The 17,248-nt window shown below is 42.5% G+C and overlaps 1 protein-coding gene across 1 annotated transcript in view; it reads left to right on the top strand.

Annotated features, from left to right (window-relative positions):
- Nucleotides 1-12,050: 12,050 nt before the first annotated feature.
- Nucleotides 12,051-17,248, top strand: part of LOC123519010 (uncharacterized protein DDB_G0285291-like) — a 111,128-nt gene continuing 105,930 nt past the window's right edge. The window contains exon 1 of the mRNA XM_045280130.1: nt 12,051-12,600. Within this exon, the coding sequence (XP_045136065.1) occupies nt 12,593-12,600 (8 nt within the window). The 5' untranslated portion in view covers nt 12,051-12,592. The remainder of the gene's footprint in view (nt 12,601-17,248) is intronic.

The raw sequence follows: 17,248 nt of genomic DNA, 5'->3' as shown, positions 1-17,248 counted from the left end.
TCTGCTCTAATATTAAATGCTACGTGTTCTTTTCTTAGCATTTTCTTTTTTTTTTTTCTTCTCGTTTGATTGATTCCTTTTTTTTTTTTTTTATTATAATACCTCGCGAACGTACTCACAACACACACATACACACACACACACACACACACACACACACACACACACCCCTCCATACTTTCCAACCAATAATAAGAAACGATGGCAAAAACAACTACAGCAACCACCACCACCACCACCACTACCACCACCACCTGACCCTTCAAAATCCCTCTCCACCACCCCCTCCCACCACTCCACGCCCACACCTACCACTTGATGCTAACTCATTAACAGGTATTACTACTACTGCATTCCTCCTCCCATCGAAACAAGAAAGGACCCTCAGGCGCCACTCACAAGGGCGATAGGTGCTCAGTAATTAACAACAGGTACTCTACTCAACAAGACGATCAAGTAAATATTAATTGGAACTCAGCATCCAGGAAAATTATTAAGCAGGTGTGAAAAACTAATAAGGCAATGAGAAACTAAACTAAATCGAATACCGTTTACCAGTCAAGGTGTGTGAGTAGATGAAATATATAGGATTGAAAAAAAAATAAATGAATAAAAATAAGTATAACAGGTGAAATGAATACAGGTATGATAATGATAGTAATAATACCAATAATAAAAAAAAAAAACTACTACTACTACTACTACTACTACTAATGTGCAAGCAATAATAACATGACGGAATACAGGAAACACAAAACAAAAGATAATAAACGTTTTTTGTAATCCCAACAGAACACAGGACGATTTTTTGCAGGTTTTAATTACCGTTTTTATACATTTTCGATATATATATACATTTAAATACATTTCAGGTAAAAAAAAAAGATATAATAAAAAGAATATGCACAGATTTCCTACGTTGCGGTGACATGATTGTTGTAATAAAAGTGCTTTCTCAGTCCCGGTGTGTAATTTTCCCCATAATGCAAAGTGTGACCGTAGCGAGACGTGACGTGACGTGACGAACCGTGACTGACTGACTGAAGACTAGCTAGTTCCATAGTCACAACCAGTACCACAGTCACCGTTTTTTTGTTGGATAGCTAACCCCCACAAAAACACACAAAAACCACTTCAGCCGCGATCAGGTTCCACAATCAACTTAGACCGCTGCGCTTGGTTTGGGAGCGTATCAAAGAAGGAACTGGTGAGGCAATACGACCAATTCTACAGTCTTTTTGTAAGCTATCCAACCCAAACGTTCCCTATATTGGTAAGATCACGGAGAAATAGGAGACTGTGTGACTGTGTGTGTGTGTGTGTGTGTGTGTGTGTGTGTGTGTGTGTGAGAGAGAGAGAGAGAGAGAGAGAGAGAGAGAGAGAGAGAGAGAGAGAGAGAGAGAGAGAGAGAGAGAGAGAGAGAGAGAGAGAGAGAGAGAGAGAGAGAGAGAGAGAGAGAGAGAGAGAGAGAGAGAGAGAGAGAGAGAGAGAGAGAGAGAGAGAGAGAGAGAGAGAGAGAGAGAGAGAGAGAGAGAGAGAGAGAGAGAGAGAGAGAGAGAGAGAGAGAGAGACTACAAGTACAAATCAATCAATCAAAATCAATCCCCTCACTATGAGACTGAAGAGGAGGTCACCGTTCAGCTTCCAGACTCACAATGGTTTTCCTGGATGGCGTGAAAGGCTAACACAGACAGACAACAGCACGTGGCAAATGAAAGGGTCATGAAGTTAAAGAGACGATTATCTTAACCCTTCCACTATTATTTAGCACATCTTTCCTTAACCCTTTCACTAATGAGACGCATTTTCACCTTGATTTTTGTGTACCATTAGATGATTTTTATTGACATTAGGAAGGGTCTATGGAAGGTAGGAAATTAATCGCTACAGTCTTCACTATTTCAATCCCCTCCTCTATAAGTTTCTGAAGCTGTATAAAATCGGCCAATAACAATCAGAATGGACATGAAAAAGGGCGTCATGGTACTGAAGAGATTAAAACACTAATCACTAAGGCATGTTTACTTTGTCTACATCCAGCTACCATCCTGAAGTTGGTTAGAAAATGCAAAGTCTGTGTATTTATAATGATTAGAAGTTTAGCAGGTTGTAAAGATTTCATGCATTACTTCTGGACCTGTTCATTATCTAGTATCGAAGTGAAAAGGTTAACGAAACAAGAGAGAAGACCCGCTATTGTTAGATGTAGCAATTCAGACACTCACCAACGCACAAGAATAGATGAAAAGACAGGGCAAGAAACACACCGATAATAGACATCCAAAAATACGAAGGGAAACAAGATATCATTCAAAACAAAGATATTTACTAAGAGTCGTTCAACGTGTCTACGAAAATAAATAAATTGATAGATTCATCAAAAGATATAAAAACGTAATATCTGAGGTGGTGGTGGTGGTGGTGGCGGTAGTGGTGGTGGACAACGCCATGTTTGAGTACATTTCACAAAGGCAATGGGTTCAATGGATGCTAAATATTAGTTGCTTCATGTTTATTAATGACAAGTGTATATTTACTTTTTTTTCATGTAAGAGGAGAAAACGGGTCAAGGGTAACATGAAAAAAAAAAAAAAAGGACATAGTTGCCAGTCCCTTTGCAGGTCCGACAGTTGGCCAAAATCAAAGGATAAATGTCTTCAAACCTTCCTCTTAAATGAAGTGAACGTTAACGAGAATTTATGTTTATATCACACACACACACACACACACACACACACACACACACACACACGTATCTAAAGGAAGTTGAGTTCTTTTTGGGTTGTCTATAAATAAGGATAACAAAGATTGATAAAATAAGGAATAATTGCCAATGTTACTGCTAAATATCCACGTTTTCTTTACCTTTCAAGTGAAGAAAATAGCTTTTGAAAGAGAGACTCATCAAATCTGCGGTGAAGTGGTTGGGTGGCGTACACTGGAGACAGTAGATGGGTTGATAAATGAAGGGAATTATTACAAGAGAACAATTTAATAACAAAAAATGAGATGAATAAATAAAGTGATTACACAGGAAGGCAAAAATGAAAATACATAAAATAAAATCAAATACTAAAAAAAAAAAAAATAAATAAATAAAATATATATAAAACTACACTGACTGAACCATAACAATGACACGGAAATAAGTGTGAAAATGTTTACAGAATTGTGGAATGAGAGGAAATAAATGCAAGACTAACGAAGAACTGGACATTATTGAACCAGAGAGAGAGAGAGAGAGAGAGAGAGAGAGAGAGAGAGAGAGAGAGAGAGAGAGAGAATCAGCACAACCAATAACACGAGGCGAAATGATTAACAGGCAAATGAGAGCTGGAAATCACTGCAACTCGGAGACAAGCACAGGTTACGACACAGCCAAGAAAACGACACTAACAAACGAGCACGAGATGATCTGAATTCTAAGGGAAGGGAAAGTTCGGAGGAGCCTCGCCGGGGAAAAAAATAAATGAAGGATGCCCGGAACTCACCCACTCTCAAAAAAAAAAAAAAAAAATAATAATAATAATGATAGTAATAGTAATAAAAATAAATGCACAGGAAATGAAATGTTTAATGCAAAGACTCTTATTATATTATTATAGGTTTTTGTTAGAGGAGAGCTTGTCTAAGAGAGAGAGAGAGAGAGAGAGAGAGAGAGAGAGAGAGAGAGAGAGAGAGAGAGAGAGAGAGAGAGAGAGAGAGAGAGAGAGAGATGCATCAATACAGAAAATGATAAAATGAACGCCAGCCATTCCAGTACACTCCATCAACTGAGATAATTCTGGAAGCAAATAAACAAGGAGAAACCACAGCGTGTTGAGGTATTTACAAGGCACACGAGCGGCACAGGCCAGTAACTCATCACAACTGGAAATGCAAAACTTAACCTCGTGGTCTTGAACCTTTCAAAGTAAAGATCTTCCAGAAAACACTCAAAACACTGTTAATAATATGTTCTAAGACAAATAGGTGAAAGAATAAAATGTTAGCTCTTGTCTATTTTGAGCACCACAGTTACTTGTAAAAAAAATGGAAAATAAATACTGGTAGCCTTTCAAAGTTGCAATCTGCCCTTGAAAACACTCAGAAAACTGCTAATATAATCTAACTGGAAGAAGAATTAATGAAAGAATAGGAAATTAAGTTTTTGCCTTTTTTTTTACAGAGCCACAGTTACTTAGAAATATGTAAAATAAACAAGGAAATACATAGAAAACACTTGTGCACTGCACCTCCACTATATTTAACCCTTCCAGTACTGGAACACATTTTTACCTTAAGATTTGTGTACGACTAGACCATTTAATAGACACTAGGAAGGGTGTATGGAGGTCAGAAGATTAATATACACAGTCTTTATAATTTTCATCTCCCTCATAAGTTTCTGAAGCTGTACAAAATTACCAAATAGTAAGCAGAATGAATATGGAAACGCGTCATGGTACTGAAGAGGTTAAGAGGCTCAACTTAAAGTTACAAAGACGAACAAGACTTCTAGAGGTACAAAACTACGAAGATTAACAACACTTCTACATTACGAACAGGGGAAACACTTGAGATCCCTGCCAACTATCTGTCCTTTGAGAGTTCACGCGGCGACTGAGCAGAGCGTTTCACAATATAGACCTATGTCACGTGAGGCTCAATAGTGACTCATACTGGTTTTACTCATCTGGTAAATGGAGTGGAATGAGGACAAGGACACCAGGACACCTTCCCCTTCTCTCTCCCTTCTCTAGCTGAGTGCCGCCTTCGTCCTTGTTAATTACGGAGGTATAACACACGCCCAGGAAGGAGAGAGTAGTAAGAAGTGACTGGCTAATATTTGCTCCTCTACGTATGGGTGCCCTGTGTACTTTGTGTAGTGTCAGGGGTGAGGTATTAGTGTGTGTGTGTGTGTGTGTGTGTGTGTGTGTGTGTGTGTGTGTGTGTGTGTGTGTGTGTGTGTGTGTGTGTGTGTGTGTGTGTGTGTGTGTGTGTGTATGTTTCACCCATCATCCACCACGCTAAGAGGATTTACCGCTCTGATAGTGATGACTAGAAGATTTTGAAGGGGGGAAAGGCGCGGGGGAAAATAAACACAAACAAACAAACACACACACACACACACACACACACACACACACACACACACACACACACACACACACACACACACACACTTCGTCATTCACATTCAACAAATTCTCTTCAGCACTCTTTAAACATTACAAGTCCTTGAATACACCAACTCTAAATTGTCTTTCAGAAGTCCACACAGCTGAAGATAACTACGAGTCCTCTCCTTTTCCATGTTTCCACCCGACTGCTCAGCTTCCTGCCGCTACGTGGATTAAGACTCACACTGGGCGATTGAACGACTAATTTCCCACAATCTGAACCTCGCAGTTTGTCATCCTCGTGGGTAACACAGCGGGACGAATATTCAAGAGACGAAAGACAGAGTTTGGCGAGGTAATTCCTGCTCCTGGCAATCCTGACTCACCTCACCCGTGCATTGTGGGAAGAAAAAAATGATGCCTCTTCGTTAGTATTCGTTACGACGCAAGTAACTGTGTTCGTCAATGGTTCGTTCCGGTATTCCTCGCCGCTGGGAAGTGGATCACTGGGTTCTCAGGGATTCGCCGCAGCTACGGAGGCGTGTGTGTGTGTGTGGCAAGCGTCCAGTGTGCGGGGAGTGGACCTGTTCTTGTGTTTCCTTGGTGTGGATTTTAAGATCATTTAGTGTGAAGTGAGTGTGCTTCTTCTTGTGTTACTGGGTGTGAATCGAGTCTAGTATACCGTAAGGTTTTTTTTCTTTTGTTTTGTTTCTTTATTATTTCTATTTCATTATTATTTTTTTCATTTATCTAGAGAGGTCTACAAATAACACAAAAATAAATAGATACGAGATAAATGAATAAAACAACGTTAATTCCCACTCACAATGACATTCCCGACAAGAAATAGTGGATTTTAAAATATTATCCGCAATGATATTCTTCCATCGATCTTATGTACATTCAAGACAACAAAGACCTACAGCGCTCTGGGTAAAACGAAGGAAGATGAAAGAATTTAGCAGGTTAAGAGGAAAAGAGAAAGAAATGCAAAACACTATCACGAATCTCATAATTTTCCTACACATGTTGGTGCCAGAGATACATGCGGAGACAAGGACAGGTAAATAGTGCAGGGGAGAGGAGACACATAAAGAAAAGACCCTTGATAACTTCTCATATCTCACTGAATGAACTCACTCTCATTTTCATCACCTCGACACAAGCAACGAAATATGTCAAGGATAAGGTTATAGCAGCGACTCTCCAGCCGACCAACAGTAACAAAAAACTAGAGGAAAGAAAAAAAATACTAAGTCTAAGCAAGGAACCTTTCAGACAGCCGGTGTTCTCATCAATACACTTAGAGAACATAAAAAAAAATTAATAGTTTTGTCACGAGAGGAAGATTTACATGATTGCCTCACATTGAAAAGATAACATGGAATCAAGGAAAAGAAAGACAGTTTTACAGAGAAAGGCAATTAAAGATGACAGCCTCACATTCTACTGCCACGACCTATACGACCACATCACTCTCTTCACATATTACAAGGTGTTTGCTTTCTCAGACTCACGTGTCCAATTACAATTTTTCCCTCCACGAAAAGCTGAGCCCGGTGAAGTGAAAGGCTCAGAGGCGTGGTGGGCTGAGCAGGTGACCACAGAGCAAGGCGGAGCGGGTGCCTATAACGATATTAAAAGAAATTCTGTGACGGAGAAAGTTTATACGATGAGTTGCTGCCGACGCCGACTGAGACGATCACCAATCAATCAATTAACACACACACACACACACACACACACACACACACACACACACACACACACACACACACACACACACACACACACACATTCGTTCTAGTTGCTGCACGCCAAGTCTCTTCACACCTGTTGAGCGCCGGCAGGACATACTTAGCTGGCCCTTATCTTTACGGTCGCCAGGAGCACCCTCAGGAGGCACACCAACCTGTAGAGTCTGATAACGCCTCGCCTACACTGCCAGCCACCAGCCTCTCCCGAATCTTCCTCTAAAAGGCTGAGTTTTTAGTATGTCGTCATTGATAAAAGTTGCTCTCTCTCTCTCTCTCTCTCTCTCTCTCTCTCTCTCTCTCTCTCTCTCTCTCTCTCTCTCTCTCTCTCTCTCTCTCTCTATCATCATCATCATCAAGGCATGACACGATTTTACAGCTTTTGTACTTTTCCTTTTATCAACTCAACTCCCCTCCTCTGATTGACTGTCTTCAGCCTCCTTCTCACCGCCGGAATGTTGCATCCCTTGTTATCTTTTATCGCTATTTTCATGCTAACTGCTCTTACTGAATTAGCTAACTGCATGCCTCCCCCCGCACCCTCCGGGCTCGCTGCACAAGGCTTTCTTCTTTCTTTTACCCCTTTCTGTGCAATTCTCTACTGCAAGAGTTAACCAGGTACTCTCGATCATTCATACCTTTCTCTGGTAAACTCTGGAACTCCCTGCCTGTGTCTGTATTTCCATCTTGCTACGACTTGGCTTCTCTTAACAGGGATGTTTCAAGACATTTATCCCAGACTTTTGGGTAACTCTACTAACCTTTCAGGGAACTGGCTATCAAGTGGGCCTTTTCTGTTGAATTTTTTGTTGCCCTTGGCCAGCTTCCCCTCTTCCATACAAAAAAAGATACAACATTCAGACAACATCCTGAAAAAATATACCATTATGGCTCCATTTCCCAATCAAATATATTAACACACAACTTTTCACATCCATGCAGACAAACACACACCTGCCTTCACCATTCACGTCACTACAAACTACTCGACAACAAACCCATGCCATCAACATCACATACTTTTACCAACAATCTATCTAATACAACACATGCATCACCTCACCTCTAACGCCTACATTAACTCCTCATTAACTTCACATCTGTACTGTTTTGGATCAACACCCATACATTATTATTTGGCTTCGGAAAGAAAAAAAATGCTTCCTTTCGTTTTTTTTTTTCCAGTGCGACTCCACCCTCCACCTTATCTATGATGACACTCAGGAAAACCATCACACTTTATAATTACAGTAGTAGTAGTAGTAGTAGTAGTAGTAGTAGTAGTAGTAGTAGTAGTAGTAGTAGTAGTAGTAGTAGTAGTAGTAGTAGTAGTAGTAGTAGTAGTAGTAGTAGTAGTAGTAGTAGTAGTAGTAGTAGTAGTAGTAGTAGTCGTCAGTTTCACATACTAATTACGGAATGACGTTACAAGAATACAAGTCCTGATTAAAGAGCTCCCGTCTTTCTCTCCCCCTCCTCGCATTTCTTCTTCGTTTCCACGCTCCATAAAACGTTCCCACATAAAGTGAAAGGTATCATAATAATTACGTCTCCTAGCAAGCCATACACTCTCACTTACAGTACTTCATCTTGCAATAAAACTTTCACTGCGTCTTGTTTTGTACATAGACAGATAGATAGAAAAACAAGAAACAAAGTGACAGGCACACAAATATTTTACTGACCACAACACACACTATAAATCTAATAATTATACCATGGTTCAACAAAGTGTTCTGATATGAAACACACTGGACACAACTAAAAACATTAAAAGTATACATGACAGGGGGGGAGGAAAGTAAGATATGGATATTTGTTCAATATTTTCTTCTTTAATCACGCAGTCTTGCCATATTAATCGTCGTATTTCTCCTCACAAAATCAGAAGCGAGTGAAAAACGTCCAGAATGATACCAGATATATATACAAATAAATATATAAAAAAAAAGCAACCTTTACACTTATTTCTTCCTTCAAGCAATCTGTTTCCTTTTTAATTCACCTCATTAATCGCTTTTCTCTACATTACCTCTAAAACCATTTCATTACACGTTTTTCCACAGTCTTCTCACACAAAGTAAATAAATAAACAAATAAAAGCTAAAGTAAAACTGAACTAAACCATAAACATTGAAAAAAATAAACAAATAAATGAAAACCTTCTCTTTGGAAATGACTGGCAATTTCCTAGACAAACTCAAACTAACTCCCATATTGACTTTTATTTTTACCTGGCCGGTCACCTGATCCTCTCCTTCACCTGATCCTCCGGCAGCTGTTGGCCACTCGAAGCCCCTCCCTGGTCACGGTGTTTACCTCGAGTCACCATAAGTCACCACACGGCCCATCCTCTCCGCCTCGTTGCCTCCCAGGTGCGTGACATCCTAGGAACAACACTGCCAGGACGAGAGTGAAGGGCCGACCATGAGGAAGCAGTATAGAAAGCTAGAAGGAAGGTGAACTAAAAGGGACACAGGACAAAGTAGAGATAAAACTTGAAAATAATGTAACTACGAGGGTATGGGAAGCTATGTATGCGAGTCGCGTCTGAAATGATGCAGAATAGTAGAAAAATCGGTATAAGGAAGGTAAACAAGATAAATATTCAAATTAAAATCAAACTTCGAGAAATACGGAACTGAAAATGAAGATATGGATGAGAGAGTAGCGAGTGAAATGCTGAGGAACATAACTAACTGGTAAAGGTGGAATGTTATAAGAAGGGAGAACGGGCAAGGGCCACAGGATACAAATTAGAATAAAAATCGGGGGGAACACAAAAATAGATGGAATTTAAAAAAATGAGGAAAGGCCGAGTGGAAAGTTACAAAAGACCTAGTAAATGAAAAAAAAAAAAAACTATCTGGAAAAGAAATAAATAAAAGGCAAATTGAGAAAGGATACAAGATGGAAATAAAGGTGTAGGGGAGAGAGAGAGAGAGAGAGAGAGAGAGAGAGAGAGAGAGAGAGAGAGAGAGAGAGAGAGAGAGAGAGAGAGAGAGACGTTTATTTTCTTTCCTTTCTTCTTCCCTCCCTCCAACCCGGTCAAGACTTAAGGGCGTTCTGAGGCAAACAAGGGGCAATAAAAATTACACAGGAATCACTAAAAAAGAGAGAGAGAGAGAGAGAGAGAGAGAGAGAGAGAGAGAGAGAGAGAGAGAACACGGATTCCAACACCCAAATACGTGCAAGTCCAGTTGAGGGAGAGTCGCCTATCAGAGCCACGTCACTCTCACCAGCACTCTCACACACCTGACTGTCCTACCTCGTCATGTGTGTTCTCTCTCTCTCTCTCTCTCTCTCTCTCTCTCTCTCTCTCTCTTCCTCGTTAGACACACTCTGAGGTTTGAGGGAAAACAAAGAAAGGTCTGAACTAATTTATCGGCTTAATGACAAAAACGAGAAGGTCAGCGAGTGAAAAAAAAGTGAAATCCTCAATCATGAAGAATAATAATAAACACTGTAATAATAATACCAATGTGCACAAGAATACCATTTTGTGATTTCCATTCAATTAGGGATTACCTCGATAAATTCAACCTACTTTCTATTTTATTCGTTATTACCTATTTGCACGCCGCAGCCACACCACCTTCATTACGCTTCATCATGGTATCGGAATTAAAGGCCCGCCACCTGACCCTGCTTCTCCTTATAGGGCGCCTCGTTCTCCACTCTTTACCCCTTCAGTACCATGACTAGTTTCCATATTCATTCTGGTTACTATTTGGTGATTTTATACAGCTTCAGAAACTTACGCGGGGATTAAAATCAGTGAAGACTCTGGCCATTAATCTTCAGACCTCCATAGACCCCCTCCTTATGTAAGTAGAATGGTCTAATCGTACATAAATTTTAAGATAAAAATGTGTCCCTGTACTGAAGGTGTTAGTACAAAAACTCGTAACATGGGCAATGAATACGTGCAGCTGCCTGTTGTCTGTTCCTTTATTACAGCTCAGTGCTCAAACAAAGGTAGAGGTAGGAGTTACGACGCTGGGAGTGAGACAGAAAGCTTGGTTCCTTCAGTTCCTTCAGCCTCCATGGATGTTTCGAGGCTTGGTGAGGGCGATCATGGCACGGAAGGCGAAGGGATAACAGACTACGGCGAGTTGAGACAGCTGATGCAGGAATAACTCGACACCGTTAACGATAAAGCGACGTTCAACACAGCACACGATGAATTCACTGTTCAAAGGAATCATGTGAATATTGTAATAAAAATGAATAATTGTTTTCTTGTTTCATATACGTATCTATTCATTCTATCTTTTCAAAAAAGATGACAAACGGTCTCTAAACTGTTTCATTATGCGAATCATTACTTCCCGATTACAGTGTGGAAGACTCCGCTAGATATCACTGTTATTTATTATGATGATCTCTGAGCCACGCAGTGTTTAGAGATAGAGGAAAAACCGCCCACACACTGCTGTCTTTGCTTCCTGGGTCGCAGCGCCGCGGGCTGGCGTCATTCACACATAACGGCCTTGCTCCTCTGATTCCCGGGCGGCGATGAACCGATGACCCGCGCCACCCTGGGACCTGCGCGGGGGAGGGAAAGTGATGCACGCCCCCGAGACAGACTAGGAAGGGGGCAGAAACAGTCTGGCCAGGATTCTTCTTCCATTGGTAGGGGAGGGCGGAGGATGGGAGGGAAGTGCGAGTGGGGAGGGAAAGTAAACACGCGGCTGTCTCGGTGCTCAGCTGGCACAGACCAGGAGGTGGTGCTGGCTGAGCGGAGAACACTTGTCAGGCGCCGAGCAACACGAAGACCACTAGATACGGTAATGCTAATAAGCCGCTTGACATAACAATAGTAATAATAATAATAATAATAATAATAATTGAGAGAGAGAGAGAGAGAGAGAGAGAGAGAGAGAGAGAGAGAGAGAGAGAGAGAGAGAGAGAGAGAGAGAGAGAGAGAGAGTTCAATACATCACATCGTTATTTCCGCCCCACCCTCAGCACTCCTCCACACAATCAGCAGGTGGAGGAGTGGCTGGCTGCTGCAGGATATCCAGGGCGTTCATGCCGGAAAGGAGTCGGCAGTTTCAGCAGAGGCAGAGTCATGAGATAAGAGTGCCAGCCGGAGCGTGAGGGAGAGCGGAGCGTGAGGGAGTCAGTGTTGGGGCCAGGCACAGTATATACCTGCCGCCCATCGCGCTGAGCCTCACTCTCCCCTGCGCCGCCTAACAGTTCGCACTTCCCTGAGCGTTCGCTGCCGCGCCTCCGCCTCTCTCTTAGTCGTCCCTTCTAACGCTCCTCGTCTACACTGACACTGGACTCCCATGATAGTTTGCCCGCCCATAGACACACTCACACTACGACAAAATTTATGAAAAAATAATTGTCACTTTAATTATTACTGCATAAAACGATTCTTAATAAAATCTTAAGTAGTGCCCATCACCCACGGTACATCTCAACGGGCGCTCATAAGTAAATCTTTGAATATATCGTGAACAATTGTCTGGTGAGTGATGGTGGAAACACTCGCCGCCTGCTTGATATAATCGTTCCAGTGTCTACCTTTCGCTCATCAGAAAAACCAAGGCAAACTCTTGCGGGAGGGCGAAGTGCTGCACGCGGCCACCTTCATTCTACTGTTGTAACGCCGAGTAAAAAAAAACCTTGTGGCTGAAGTGTTGTGCTTTGACAATATTTAGGAAAGGTTGTAACGAGCGAGTGGTCTCCTGTGTAGCAGCACACCGCGAGGACGACACACGGCACACCATGACCAGGTAAGGCCCACCACACCCGCCAACTTAGCCATAAGTGAGGCTCACCTGTGCACCACTACACTATCTGCACCTATTATGTCTTCACTTCTACAATTCACCATTTTTTTTTCAGGATAAGTGTACAAAACACATTTAAACCTTGATTCGTTAACATAAACAAATACACACACGTCACAGTTCCTACAACAAGTAAAACAACCTCAGCTTAACTCTTCACGTTATAAAAATTATGTTATTATCCACGCCATGTTCAACTAATAACCAAGTAAAAACATAAAAGGAAGAGGCGGCGCTAGGACACGCGAACACTCTGTTGACCTCTGAAGGCCGCGAGGCGCGCGCACGCTCCCCACCAAAGACAAGCCAGGAGAATCGCCTACAGCAACAAGGGACACGGGAGCACACACATGCGGAACACAAGCACAGTTAACTAACAGATGCACATTGAGCAAGACAAACACTTGAAGGGAAAATGTATGCACGATGCAACAGATTGTATACATAAACATGGGCGAGGAACGTTGAAAAAAAAATATCTAGGATGAGGTTGCAAAAATATATTACATGAACCTGATTAGCGCTCAAAACCTCACAGCAAACTTCGGTGCCCCTGCATACAAATTATCCACCGATGAATTTGCTAATCGAGGCGCCGACAGAGGCGGCTCACTTAGCGTACAGTTACACGAGTGAGGAGAGAATCAACACGCTGCGGGAGGGAGGTGAAGGAGGGACCAGGTGTTCGAAAACGTGAGGAATTAATGAGGTAACGGCGGCGCATCGCAGCCTTCCCTCAGTGACCGTGGACTTGAGGCCGCGCCATGACAAGCATGCAGCAGGAGGGAGCAACACAGGCAGGATCTAAGGAACAGGGAGGGCAGCAGAAAAATGAGAGATAGGTAAAGAACAGTGAGATGAATGGGCACGGAAGGAATGAAAGGAATGATGTAGTAGGAGTGTTTGGGTAAGCAGGTGTGGCGAGGAGAGCGTGGTGCAGGCAGGTGTGGAGCAAAGGTGAGCCTGGTGTTAGGGTGAAAGAGCTGCACGAGGTTCATTGGAGTTTATTGAGGCCTGGGAAGCAGCAGAGCACCGGCCGTTTTCTTTGTGCGGTTGTATTGAGGGATCGAGGTACAAACGGCTGCCGTGGCCCGCGCAATGCAGCACCGAGAACCAATGAACTGAGACGTCTAAAGTCAATACATTCTGATATCTTACAACATTTATTTTTCCAATATGTTCATGCAATACTCTCCAATCTATCTGACCTTTTCAATGCTAATGACAGTGAGACATCATTTGTTAATACTAACTCTAAATAGTAATTCAACTACGAATAGAAAATGTAAATGCACAAAAAAGACTAAACGATCCCATCACTTCATTTATTGCCAGAGCTGTATCAAAATTGCTTTCTAAACTTGCTTTCGATTATTTTTTTTCAACACTTTAATACAAACTATAGCGGCCAGATTAAATTCAAGGCGCACAGTTAACCGCACCCACTAAACAATCTAAGGTACAGATGCTCCGCCACCCTCGCACTCTGTAACCCCCAATGCGCCACTCAGGACCCCACCAGTGACTTGCTACAGACACCAAGCTACTCCTTCACCCTCCCTCCATCAGGAAACACCCTCACCTAGGTCAGGAATCAGCCGAGAGAGAGAGAGAGAGAGAGAGAGAGAGAGAGAGAGAGAGAGAGAGAGAGAGAGAGAGAGAGAGAGAGAGAGAGAGAGAGAGAGAGAGAGAGAGAGAGAGAGAGAGAGAGAGAGAGAGAGAGAGAGTGTGTGTGTGTGTGTGTGTGTGTGTGTGTGTGTGTGTGTGTGTGTGTGTGTGTGTGTGTGTGTGTGTGTGTGTGTGTGTCTAGGAGGCTGCACTGTGACCATTCTGATTGCCAGGAAACAAAGGAAGACGGAATGAGCGAGTAATTTGCAAACTAGTCCAGCTTTTCACGGAGGGCGCAGAAAGAAAGAGGAAGGGAGGGACCAGGAAGAGGAGAAGGAAAGAAGAGAGGAAGAGAGAGAGATGGAGAGGGCAGGTGCACAAAAGCTTTTATCACAGGTGGCTGAATCCTGTGACTTAGTTATTTGTACTTCCCTCAAACCGCGTCTCCCTCTGTGCTTCCGTTTCTGTCGTGGTGCACAGCTTTGACCTCAAGCCCTTAACCCCTTCACAACTGGGACACATTTTACCTTGAGATTTGTGTACGAATAGACCATTTTATTGACATTAGGGAGGGTCTATGGAGGGCAGAAGATTAATAGCCCAAGTCTTCACTATTTTAATCCTCACATGAGTTTCTGAAGCTGTATAAAATCATCAAATAGTAAGCAGAATGAATATACAAACTGAAGGGGTTAAACAACTTGGCGCCGCGCCCTTACTACATCGAAAAAGCTCCAGTTAAATACTCACGTCTCTTAGCGGTGTTTTGTTAGGGTTCCAGAGACAAATTAACAAGATTTCTATACTATCAACAGGAAAAATGGTCTTGATAACGCGGCTAATCATCTCTGTGGCCTTTGAAAATAGTAGTGGCGAGAGAGCCAGGTTTTATTAGTAGTCTCTTGGAGCCTTCGTGGTTAGCCTTTGTCTCTCGTCTGTTTATGTTCCCTGTTTCTTAGTTGTTTATTTGTCTGTCTGTCTGTCTGTCTGTTTGTAGTACCTCACTGTCTGCTCAAGTATTCTATTTATCATTTCTCCTCTTTGCTAATCTATTTTTTGTCATTTTCTGTCTGTGTATTTATTCATCTATATATTTGTGTCTATGTCTGTCTTTCCGTTAGTCTGTCTACTTTCTCTCTCTCTCTCTCTCTCTCTCTCTCTCTCTCTCTCTCTCTCTCTCTCTTCTTCTTCTTTACTAATCTCTTTCCATATTTACACCTCTCCATTCCAGCTTCCCTCCACACACTTCAATATGCAGCACCCTTCATCACTCACACCTTTACCACCACATAACCCGAGGCTGCTTTCATTCAAACTCCAAGACACATGTTCCCCGTTAGGCAACACGTACGCTGAGGGCACAATCTGTACTGTTCAGGGCAGATGGTGTGTCTTTTATCATGTTACGTAAGTACCTCTCGAAGACTAGCGTCATGCCTCAATTGGTGCGCACCTGATGGACGTAACAGTCACAGGTAAAGGTGTGGTAAGGTGTGGTAACGAAATAACGTGCTGACAGATTTGATCCATACTGACTCCGTTAGCGAAATGAGACGAAAAATAAGAGGATGATAAAATTATTAAGTTAAAATATAAAGGGATGAATAGAAAATAAGGTGTCATTGTGAACGTCCTTTGCTTATGTCCATCTGAAAATCTCTCTCTTTCTCTCTCTCTCTCTCTCTCTCTCTCTCTCTCTCTCTCTCTCTCTCTCTCTCTCTCTCTCTCTCTCTCTCTCTGTTTATAGTTTACCATAATAAAACGTACTAAGAGTCTTACAAATTACGATATAGCTCACAAGCCGTACAGATGATTTGCATAGCCAGCATCAGCACAATTACTGACTTGTCCATACTTACCCACCTGTTACCTTGACGATTAATATCATGTCAATTCAAACGAGGATAAATAATATAGAAGAAAGATGAGTTGACGCGAAGATAAATGAGTAAACAGACAAGAATTTTGGATGGAGATAACAAACCACTAATATAAAAAAAAAGTACTGACCCATTAAAAAAAAAGTAGACAAAAGGTGGTCTTGACACACATGCATTTACCATTGTTCTTTTTCCCAGTGTTCCCGGAGCCTGGGATATAAAAGCTAATAAGGCCAGGTGTAAATATTAAACGGAGGCTCACTTCACTTTCACCTACACAGAGATGGATGAACACAGGGAGAAAAATAAATAACTGCACACTCTGAACATAATCCAACATCAAACAATTAAGTATATAAATTTCTCTGGAGTCTCTACACCTTTTTATTCCGCCGCTGTCCATCCGTCTTGCCACTGTTTTCCCTCTGCGCGTGCATGTACACTACATATGGCCTGCCTCATTAAGCCTAATTTCACTCTTGCCTCGCCGATCACGTGTTCTGCATCACGTTCCGTTGAAATGAAGCTTCAGTACGCTTAGATCATCACTTTCTCCCTGAGCAGTGCACGCCGCCCTCCCCTCGCGTCTGCTTCCTTCATGCACTCAAAGCCGGCAGGAAGATGGGGGCAATCAAGAACTTTTGCTTTTATTTGCTTCATCCCACCCTCCCTGCTTCCCTGCTTCCCTCCCGCCGTCTCTTCACCTTCCCCGTTTCACTCCTCCCCGCAGCCAGCTAGCAGTGAGGAGCGCCGGGTCATCTCACTACAACGGTATTGACACTTGAGCTTAATTTCCTCGTCGAGTCAATGACGTGCGACGGGAAAGTGAGATGCAAAAAAGAGTCAACACACCACTCGATACCGCAAGACCTGAACGAAGACCCCGCAACCTTAGAGGACTAGTGAGATGCGGCTACATACAGTACAACACACACATTGCCGCCGCTGTTGTCTGGCCGCCGCAGGAAGTGTATTGCGGTGTGTCGGGTCTGTCGGCAAACCCATCAATCGCCCTGAGTCCACGGCAGGGCATGTGAAGGGACCTAATGACCCACCTAGGGGGACGCCCTCACTTAGCGCCCCGCTGAGTGTCAACACCGACC

This window comes from Portunus trituberculatus, chromosome 44 (genome assembly GCF_017591435.1).
Source record: "Portunus trituberculatus isolate SZX2019 chromosome 44, ASM1759143v1, whole genome shotgun sequence".
NCBI lineage: Eukaryota > Metazoa > Arthropoda > Malacostraca > Decapoda > Portunidae > Portunus > Portunus trituberculatus.
The sequence above is the reverse complement of the archived record's forward strand: the minus strand, read 5'-3'. Positions and strand labels throughout refer to the sequence as shown.